General features: G+C 28.6%; 1 protein-coding gene across 2 annotated transcripts in view; it reads left to right on the forward strand.

Moving 5' to 3' along the window:
* The window catches only part of LOC103580617 (chaoptin), a 52,744-nt gene that overhangs the window by 903 nt on the left and 39,719 nt on the right, over window positions 1–12,122 (forward strand). Inside the window, exon 2 of one of the 2 annotated variants that reach the window (XM_008562437.3) lies at window positions 1,554–2,091. In XM_008562437.3, the coding sequence (XP_008560659.1) occupies window positions 2,078–2,091 (14 nt within the window). In that variant the 5' untranslated portion in view covers window positions 1,554–2,077. The remainder of the gene's footprint in view (window positions 1–1,553; window positions 2,092–12,122) is intronic. The other variant, XM_008562439.3, reaches the window with a different exon arrangement.

Here is a 12,122-nt window from a genome sequence, read left to right on the forward strand (position 1 = left end):
ATAATAAGATAGGTTATCTCTATACAATACTGATTTGTTTCCAAGTAATTAAACCAAACAATCTATAAAAAAAATTTGTTTATAATTTTAGATACAAATTTTTGTTAGTTTGTTCTTAAACAATTTTGCCAAACAATGTTCAAAACAATCGATTGTTCCACAAATTTTCACGAGTTTTTCTTTCTTATAAATTTCTTTGTTAAAAATTCCATAAAAATATCAAACAAATAATAAGAACTTCAAAATCTGTTCGTTTGTTTTCAAACAATCAATCCAAACAATCCAAAAAAATTAATCATGAAAAAAATTTTTTTTTTTTTTCAATTTTTCTCGTTGTAAATTTGGTGATGACAAAAGACAAGAATATTGAATGACAAAAGAATTTACCGGATCACCAGCGATCAGTAGCTTTGTTCAAGGCCATTAAACAATCATTTATTCACCCTCTATATTAAAACTTTTCCCCTATCTCATAACTATGTACTTATCCATGCTTATCTTGTAATTCGAACAAACATAATTCACCTTAATTCAATAAAAGACTTAATTACCATGTATTTTTATCTTTGTTCTCAAACAATCGGTTGTGTTCGTAACATTTTATAACTTTTTTTCGATGATGACCTTTTTTATTTCACAGCTGCCAATTAGACGCTTTTCGATCCGAGTCAATTGAAAGTGCAACGTCAACCTCGCCTCATACTATTCATTGTTTATTTTTCTCATCGCGCTTTTTTCGATCACAAGTTTCTCCAGCCAAACAAACAGTCGAACAAACTGAAATAAACAAGCAACTCGCAAACTTTCGATTGAATCACAAGGTTAAATGGACAAATGAATAAATTTTGATTACTTTTTACAACGATACTATTGTTTGAAATGAGTTCGGCAGCAACAAATCCCAAACAATCTCATTGTATTCATTTAAAAGCCCAAAGCATACTTGCCATTGAAATAAATACATTAAAATTAATATTATAGCCAAACTATCAGAGATACTTTAAAAATATATATAAATATATTTGTATATAATTCAATTTTTTGTAAAAAAGTTCTTATAAAATGTTTTGTCTAAATCTAATAGTTTACTTGTTATTTCAGTTTTAAGACTTATATAGAAAATATTGTTTGTAACAGCCATTTTCAAAATAGCGATTCCGGCAAAAGTATCGAAGATAGCAAAAAAAATGATTGAATCAAATGTTTTGAGAATAAAATTTCCTACAGTCATTTATCTAAACTTAAAAATTTGATTATTTTAATCATAAGATTTCAATCCAGATTTACTCTATTGAGCTTTAAAATCAAATTTCTGTACAAACTTTCAAAGATATCAAAAAAAGTCATACCACCAAATTTATTAAAAATTCGATTTTCTACAAAAATGTATTTTATAGTTTTCACCATAAACCTCATAGTTCCTAAGTTAACTGCCCCGAAAAAATTAATTTTTCATAAAAGTAGTCTTGGTTGACCTTTTGACATTAAAAGTCATATGTCTTTAGTATATACATGTATGTATTGTTTAAAGAGTTACTATTGTCTCTTTGCAGATGAGTGAACACAATCGATACAATAGTGTTAAAGCAGTTGACAAGGACAAAAAGTTTAATCGATTGTCACTTGGGCACTTTGTTACACTTGGAATGTCTTCGTCATATCTATTTTAATTTCATAAAAATAATAATAATAACAACAATAATAATAATAGAGGATGGACAGGAGTAGTTAAAGTTTGTTTAATTTAAATGAAAGATGCCGTGTCTGTCAGTGGATTCGTGCACTTGAAATGTGTTAACATTGTTACCTTTTGGTGGAATTGTTTCTAGTGCTTCTGATGCTAGATGTTGGATGCTGATGCTTTTACTTCAGTTGATACCACCACATGCTAACACATACCGCATTAAATGTACTAGTATATATACATAGACATATATATATATGTATATATATATATGGGAGATGTGTGTCAACAGTGAGCCAGTGAGTTGGTGGTAAGTGAGTGCGGGTGAGGGTAAGGGTGCGTGAGTGTGGAGGATTAAAGCTGTCACAGTGCTGGTGAACAAACAACGGGTCCATGATTTCCGACGAGTAAGTTCGATTCCATTGTATTTAAACATCAAGCTTGTCATTTTTGTTTGTTTGCTTGTTTATTTATTGTTAAACATGTCTAGATAATATTGTTTATTGGATTACATTGTTATGGGTAATGATGACTAAGAAATATTATGAAAAATCATGAAAGATTATTTTTTTTTTTTATTATAAAAATTTTGAAGTTTACTTACAAATCGAATAAAATTTTTCGAATAATTCGAGGACGCATAGTTTGAAAGTTTACAGATCATGTGAATTCCTACGAGTTTTACAAATAATTTCAAAAATAGAGGGATAGGAGAATTTTTCGAATAATTCAAATGTTTGGGAATGATCCAAATACTGATTAATTATTTGAATTTTACAAAGAATGTGAATATTTTATATTAATTCGAAAGCTGACCCATCATGCGAATTTTTAAAATAATTCGAATACTCATAAATAAATTTGAAATTGGTCAATTATCCGAATTCAAAAATTTGAATTATTTAAAAATTATTTACCTGTGGAAATCGGAAAGTTTTTCGCGAAACTAAAATAAAAAGAATGAAAAGTAAAAAATCTGATGGATTTAGATTTTTTTAAATATTTCGCATAAGCTGTCATATTACATAAATTTTTTACTGTTGTTGCGTGAAAAACATTCCGATCTTCAGGTACATAAAAAATTCAAATTTAGAATCAAATATAACTATTATATGCGACTCAAATAGTTAACAAGTTCAAATTATTCGCACACTTCTACGTTACCCTTTTTAACTCCCTACTAAGGAAATTGAAAATTTTCAAAAAAAAAAAAAAAAGGGAAGTTATTATAGTTTTAGTCCGATTTTCGAAAACTGAGTTTCCAAGAGATCTCGACGTTTTGAGGTCCTAGAAACTTATTATGACTATTTTCAGAATGATGTCCGAGTGTATGTACGTACGTATGGATGTAAATATTCTATAACTTCTAAACGAATGAACCGATTTGACTTTTTGAGGTGGCGTTTGATGCAATTCAGTAAACTTGAAAAAATATAGTTTTCAAGTATCTGCGTTTTTGTATCCTCCCGAGTAAATATTTGTTTAATCATAATAAAAATATACTAGTTAGAGTACATTTTTACTAAGATTAAACAAATAATTTCCTTGGGGGGATACAAACACGCAAATACTTGAAAACATTTTTTTTTTCTTCAGTGTAATTTCAACTGTGTCTGAGAAATTGAGCCTAATCAGTACAGTACGTTCGTAGAGATTCCAAAGATAAAATTTTTTCAAAAATGTTTTTTTCGGACAACTTGTAATATACACGGAGAGAAAATTATGGTAACTGTTCCTAGTACGTTTATGAAATATCATCCTATACCGTTATGGTAATGATTACTTGGAATAATGGGATACAGACCCATACTTTGTGGGAAAAGTTTCCATAAGTATGGGAACAATTCCTATCATTATGGTAGAAGTTTCCATATCGCATGTGAAAAAATCATGGTAATGATTACCATACTCATAGGAATAGTTCCCATAAGCAAATAGTAACCAATCCTATAACCACATTGTAATGGTTCCTAAGTGTATACGGGAATAAGCCCTATATATTATGGTAACTATTCCTATAATATTATAGTAAACATAACCATCATATTATGGTAATCATTCCCATAATGTATGGAAATTATTACCATGATATTATGGTAACCGTTACCATAATATTATGGTAACGATTACGATCATATTATGGTAATGGTTACCATGATATTGTAGTAACCATTACCATAATACTATGGTAATTGTTACCATAATATTTAGAAATTATAATAATTTTTTTTTTGTAAGAAGCGTTTTTTTTTTTGTATATTACAAAATTTTGAGTATATAAAAAAACGCTTGTCACAAAAAAAAAATTTATTATAATTTCTAAATATTATGGTAACAATTACCATAATATTATGATAACCATTATCATAGTTACATGGTAACGATTACCAAGATTCCATAGGAACTATTCCGATACCATATGGGAATTATACCTATAATTATAGGAATGGTTACCATAATATATATGGGTGCTGTTCCTATAATCAACATTTGAAAAAAACCGGTTACCATGGAGTATGGGAACCATTCCCATAACATATTGTAACTGTTACCACAATTTTATCTCCGTGTACTCGATGAATTAATTCCATAATCTATCCAGCTCTGAAACTTTATAACCCGCGTCCAATGCTACTTCAACCATCAAAATCGGTTTATTTGTTAAAAAAAAATCGTTGTCGAAAGAATTTCGAATTTTTTTTTTTTTTTTTTTTCTAATAAAATCCAAATCGTCGAACTAATTGATAGCAGATTTTTTCAAACGTTTAAAGTTGAAAAATTACGCCCAATATCAACTTGAACGTCAAAGTCGGTTTATTATTTCCAAATATATTGATGATGCAAAATAAAAAAAAAATAACGATTTACTTTATTATTTTTTTAGTTATTTTTTATTACTTGAATTTTCGCAATGGAAAAAGTGTGACATTACTATTTTCGAGCTTAAAAAGCTCAAAAATCTATATCACTAGTATTTTCGAGCTCTTGAGCTTGAAAATAGCGGAAAGTTTTGGGACTGGCTCGCAGGGCTACGCGGGTTTCAGATTTTTATTCTTAAATTGGTATCAAATATTCCAATAGAGCAATACCACCTTGATTACAACCATTTGAACACAAATATCTTACTGAGTAATCAATGGCATGCATGCTACATCACATCACATGATATCATATCGAGACTATAGTAGCATAGATGATAACCAACTATATTTAACTCTAGCTACTGATGTTCACCATCTGCGGTCAGCCCTCAATATCCCACCCTTCGCTGCACCCTTAACTACACACTAAATTACCCTCTCTTCTCCCTTCCTCCTCCCGCTTCTTCCACCCAATACGACCAGATCCCAGTATTCTCACAGATACCTGGGTGATATCAAATAGGAGCAGTAATTACCATCACATCGCAGTTTCCATCATCTATTAGTTAATATTCCATCATACCAATACTCGCCCGCATTTCAAACTACCTTTCAATCTTCAGTTAACATCATTCACCGACTTTGAATCTTCACTCTTCACTTGACACTAAACTACTATATACTATAGACTATAGATTCCAACCTCTAAACTATAAACTTCAACCTACAAAATCCGGAATATAAACTTTAGGTTCTTATCAAAGTGATAGTCTGACGATAGTTGATTGATACCGACAATGTCACTAACTTCCAAACTATGTAATTACATTGTCTTTCAACACAAAATACTATTATCATTATCGCTATAATAATAATAATAATAATAATAATAATAATAATAATAATAATAATAATAATAATAATAATAATAATAATAATAATAATAATAATAATAATAATAATAATAATAATAATAATAATAATAATTATTATTATAAGACTGCTTATCCTAAAAAGGAACTGCTCGAAATTGTTGGAAGTTTTTCTAACCATTAAATCTATCGAATTTACCTGGGAAAAAATACATGGAGATATTATACTTGTTTGAAATGCTATGGTGTCATAATAAAGTCGGACTATGGTGGCATCTGACAGAAATAAAATGAACACTTAGTAATAAAATGCTGGAAAATCCTAAAGTGCACGCCTCAATCACTCATTTTATTTTTAATCATTGCTTTTATTTTATATCATTAATTTATTTTTCTGTATTATTAATTTTCATATGACTTATAAATTATTAATTTAATTTATTTATTTCTAATTTTTGTTTAATATTTGTTTTGTTAACGTTTCTTTTAAATATCTCGCCTTTTTATCTTAGATGTCGTACTTTTTTTTCAAACCTATACTGTTACGCTACTATTCGTTTCGATTATAAACATAAATTTGTTTTACAATACTTTACGAATAATTCAGATTTTTTGAATAATTCAAATTTTTTGAATGATTCGAAAGTACGAATTGTTGACACACCTCTAATATATATAGGGGAAGGGCAAAACGGGACAAGGGGGAGTACCCCTAACATCTCATAACAAAAGTTTTTTATTTAAAATGTTTTTTAAATATTCCAAAATCACTTTTGCAAATATAATTTTGCCCACAAAAAATGAAAATTTTTCTTTGAACGGCAGCTAAGAATTTTTTTTATTCACTTTGAATATCATTAAAAAAAAGTATTTAATGTATTTGAGTTCCCGAAAACTTAACATTTTCTTAAGTACTCTGTTTTGCCCCTTCTCCCCTATATATATATATATATATATATATATATATATATATATATATATATATATATATATATATATATATATATATATATATATATATATATATATATATATATATATATATATATATATTTATAATGAGGTTAATAGAAAAAAGGTTAAAGTATTGAAATTATATTATCCGACAGAATGCTTCGCTACGTATCGGATTTTATTGCTGATGTATTAAATTATATTACAAAGGAATAAAAAAAAATGATAATTGGGGAATTAGAGTACTAATGGAATATAATAGAACATAATATGGGATTTTAATAATTGATTTTGTGAAAATTTTAATAGCTATTTAATTGCATGACTCTTTGCTGAATATCTGTATGCTTTAACATTACATTCCATTGCTAGAGACGCTTTCTACCGATAAAAAATTTCTACCGATATCCGCAAGTTGGCGATTTTTCATAAAATATTAAATGTATGAGAAGAGATTTTTTTTTAGGATGGAACTATAGGGTTGTGGGTACTCATTCAAAAGGGAATTGTAAACTGAACGTGATAACGCAGAGAAATTTGTTAATCGGATTACCTGCCGCTGATCGATGTACGCTCTGAAAATTAAAAAAATTTTTTTTTCGCTGAGTTAGTAATACTAAATAATTATTATTTTTTCAGAACAGTACACCAAATTCTCTTTAAAATGAGTACCTGCATCAATATATTTTAGCTAAGTTACTCATATGACTGATATATCTCAAAAAGCAATAATATATCAGAAGACATACTTAATATATTTTTTTTCCCAGCTTGTGGGTATTCTTTCAAATGGGCATTGAAAACTGTACGAAGTTATCATAACCAACATATATATTTGTTAAAATTTATCTATATCCATATATATATTTTTATAAATCGACATATGGATTCCCGATAAATCTTATTTACTAAATTTTATTGCTGTAAAAAATCTCAATATAAATCAATCCACTTAACTTTCAAAAAATATATATTTTTCGAGTTAAAAAAAAAGTCTTAAATGAGAAAAGAATAGTCAGTAGCTCAGCTCGCGACATATCGAGACCATGAGGTCATACAAAGTTCATGGATCTCTTAGATCCACAGTATAGTAATGTAACAACATACACAAAACTATGGTATGGTAGTAAAGTGAAGCAAAGAGAATATAAGAATAAAGACCAGAAGGAAGGAATGAACGTCTTGGCATATATCCAAGGCTACTCCAAGCCAATCGACTTGTTCCATGGCTCCATGAGAGATAGTCTAGCGTAAAACACACCTAACGTTAATCTATATCTATCTTTTGTCGTGGTCTACTCTACTGTACTTGGCTCTTATATATATCCACTTTTATTTCTTTCTCTTTCTCTCTATTCTACCTCTAACTCTGGTTATTCTCATGCTATAAAATCTGCTGCAGTTGCTCTCTGTACCAGCACACACGAGTACTTGTTCTATCGTGAAAATGGACAGAGAAAAATTTTTCAATAAATTTTATGTCAACCGAAAAAGACACATACCGACTTATATTTATCTGGATTACCTCGAAAGTCCGAGACTTTTAAGTGTTTTCACGCAATTTTTTTTTTTTTTTATTCAAATTTTTTACTGACCTACTAAAAGTTTGTAACAGTAAATTTTGAATTGTTTACCCGTAAGATTAAAGCTGACGTTATCATTTCTGAGTAATAAAATTGAAGCAAAAAAAAAATTTGTTAAATTTTTATTTCTGAAAAAAATAAACACATTTTTTTTTAAAGGAAATTAATTTAAAAAAAAAATATGTTAGACCGGATGAGAGTAACTCATATACTTTCATCGCGATTAATATTCAAGTATTACTTGAACTTTTTTTTTTTTTATTACCTGAAGCTTCAGAAGAGAGAGAGAAAGATTAACATCAGAAATGAAACACATTTTCAACATTTTTGTGAGTATCGATCCGCACTACAGATTTCTCATTGACGTCATATATATAAAGCTCGTAAGCATTCGAGCATCGGCATATCTATTTGCTCTAGTTATATTCCTGTATCATAGTGCTCCTATTCCTGGCAAATATTTATCTCGCTTATTGTATCGTTTCGAGCTTGTATTTTTCGAATAAATTCGATTAACATAAAATAAAAAAGCTACTCACTGTTTGTTTATTATTTCACCAGATGAGTTTGAAGTGTATTGGCGCTAATTGGTAGGCAATATTTATTTATCTGGCTTATACAAAATAATTAAGCAAATAAACATTCGATAAATTAATATTCAACATGACCTATTTCATTTTCATTATTTTATAATTCATTTAAATCCTCTTGATACTATTTGTCATTATTACAGGTTTCAAATTTGAAATTTACGAAAATGAATTCCTCCGGCATATCAGGCACCTCATTTCATCTAGTTTGAGTACCCACATCACTATATTCAAAATTTAAAATTTTTTGAAAAAAAAAAAAAAACAATAGAACTAAAATTTAATAAAAATATTTTTTTATAAACCTAGTGATGTTGGTATTCATACTACTTGCCTCTCAATTCTATATACAGTCACCACATCCAAAATTCTCAAAAAAAATTAAATTGAAAAAAAAATTCAAAAATCAAATTTTGTAAAAATTAACTCTGTAGTCATGTGCGGCATAAAATTTTCTCTACTTTCAGTACCCACAACACGATACTGCAGACTAAAAATTCTTTCAAAAAAATATATATACTATATCGATTTAAAAATATCGAATCTTTTTTTTTTTTAACCCAGCCTTGTTGGAACTTATTTTACACGTCTTTTAATTCTCTACACACTAGTACCACCGAAAATTCCGTTAAAAATTTTCAACCTCAAAAAAAAAAAAAGAAAAAAAAAGAACATTTTATTTTCCACGATTGGGTATATTGTTAACAAATAATCAGATTAAAATGTTTAAACTTATAATTATGATAGTTCTACTATCAAAATTAAAATAAAAGGTTTAAATTCATGAACATTAACTTTTATTGGTAAAGTTAGGTAGTTGCCGCATCAAATTATACTGATGTTGATACATTTTATACGTGACAAAACTTCGTGGAGCGTATGTAAAGTATTTTATATCCTAGTGTTGCTATTAAAATGAAAAAAATAAAAAAATTCAAACCTGAATATTCGGAGACCGATGTAAATAAATTATTAAACGTAACAATAAAAAGAAAAAAAAATATTTTTTTTTTTTCACGCATAATAAAAAGTATTTTTAATTGAAATATTTAACGAATAGAAATTATCACATTTTTTTGCCATCCATTTTTTTTAAATTTATTGTACGGGTATTTTTTAATTCTTGGCACTTGAATTCACAAATTTGGGCATAATATAGTATATATATATATATATAGGATCCGCTTGAAGCTTGTAATCACATCAGATAAATAGCACTATTCCGCGCTTGCAAATATTGGTCATTGGGATGCAATAAATAACGTTTTACCACTTTCATTTTATTTTTTTTTTTTTTTTCACTCCCGGATTTACGATAGGGTGATTGAATCTGATATTTTAAAAACTCGGAAATGACCTAATTTTTTTTATTTTTTTAAATCCGAAGTTAAACATCATAAAGCTTTGAAATATAGCGAAAATGAATATTCAACAGTCAATTAATTTGAATGCAGAAAATAAAATCCGGTAGTCTGTAACTTTTTAGTGTATGTATATATATATATATATATATATATATATATATATATATATAATACACTGAGAAATCGATAAATTTAGAAAAACGATCGATAAAAAAAACAATGTAAGGTATCGAATTAAATCAATTGATACATCGATTTGAATTGATGTTTAGAGTACTGATATATCGATGCAAGTATAGGAATTTATAGAAGTGATAGATCAAATTATATAAAGCAATCTATCGAAATATAATCAATACATTGCATTGTCAATTAATACATAGAATTTTCTAAAATCGATCATTGATTTGAAATAACAATACTAGCAGTATCGAGAAATCGAATAATATACATCTATATAAATCAATTTTCTAAAAATTCGGGAATGTTATTGTTTTCACCTCGATTTTCGAAAATCGAATTTTCATTAGATGTCGACGTTTTGAGCTCCTAGGGAGATATTCTGACTATTTCTACCTTGATGTCCCCGTGTGTGTATGTGTGTGAACTCTCTATAACTTTTGAACTGATCAACTGATTTGAATGACTCTTTCGGCAATCGAAAAAGTTTATTAATCGTCACCTCTCCTGAAAATTTTCGATCAGTCGATCAAATAAACTCTAAAATATAAAGAAATGAGAAAAAAAAGACGAATTTATTTTTTATTTTTTCTTAAATTTATCAAAAACGGCTCGATCGATTGACTTAAATATCTAATCAGCTTTAATTAAACTCAGCAAAACGCACTGATTGCCGCAATATATCGATTATCGATTATTCGATAAGTCGATTTTTTAAAAATTCTAATTACCCAAAATTTCACTCCAGTTTCATGATTTGAAAAAATTAATCATATCTAAATTTGACTTATCGATTGTAATGTCTCGATATATCGATTCTATGAATTTCACGATCTTTACATAAATTTCAATATCTCAATTCAATGAAAAAAAAAAAAAAAATAGAAAGAATCAATTTATCGACGTCATAAATTCCAACACTTCGATGTCAAAATTCGATTAATCGAATCATCAATTTTCTATTATCTAAAAAATAAAAAAACTTCTCATAAGAAAAATATAACTTACAGATAAAATGACAGCGCAATGATAAAATTAATTATCTGAGTAGTAAACCAGTAAAATTTATTATAAATTAAGTGTAATAAAAAAATTAGTCGAAAAAATAACAAAGTGCAAAGCGATTTGATCGAATTTATAGTCTGAGCGTTTCTCAAATAATGTAAGAAATTTAACTGGCGACTGTTTCAGAACCGTTTTGTTGAAATAAACTGCTGCTACCTACACTCCGCGAAAGCAAAGAAGGAAAATAAGTGAAAAAAAAAAAAAAAGTATAAAATAGTGATCCAGAAGGGGCCAAAAAGTTACTGTTAGGAGGGCGCCCTCTTTATCGTGCACGCGGTCGTTAATGGAGCCACCACGGAAATTGGTTCCAAGTCTAAACTTGTGAGCTCTCCCTCACTCTCTACCCAGTGATTCTATTGCTTCCATTCGCCCTTTGCCACTATCGCTCTATATTCCCCATTTAGTTTTTTTGTGAGCCCCCCCCCTCCCCCTCCTACCCATGACTCCCTCGGTCTTTCACTGCTGCCGCCACTGCCACCGCCGCATTCACCCACATCCCGCACAGTCTTCCGGTGGTCCTTCGCGACTACCAGTAATATCATCCACATTCTGTGCGTTCAATGTTACCCGGTTTCCAGTTACCGCATCGCTAGTGGCAATAAAATGAAAATAAGTACCTCGTGTTTTCTATACCTTCTTACTTTATTTTATTTATTTTTATTTTTTGCTCAGTATGTTCGATGTTCTCACTCTCGATTACGGTAAAAAAACTACGTTTTTTTGCTGTTAACACGATGGAAGTTAATAACTTAGAATAAGACTGTAAATATGGGATGTCGAGGTATCGAAATTTATTAAATCGATAATCGATTTATAGGTGTTCATTTGAGATAGTGTATTGAGATAAAATAAATTTTATTGAAGTTTTATTAAATTCAAGTTTTATGGTCCTTTATATCGAAATTATACAGTTCGATTTATCGATTTTTTATTGTTTGATTATCGAATTTTTATTGTTTGATTATCGAA

This window comes from Microplitis demolitor, chromosome 4 (assembly GCF_026212275.2).
Source record: "Microplitis demolitor isolate Queensland-Clemson2020A chromosome 4, iyMicDemo2.1a, whole genome shotgun sequence".
Taxonomy (NCBI): domain Eukaryota; kingdom Metazoa; phylum Arthropoda; class Insecta; order Hymenoptera; family Braconidae; genus Microplitis; species Microplitis demolitor.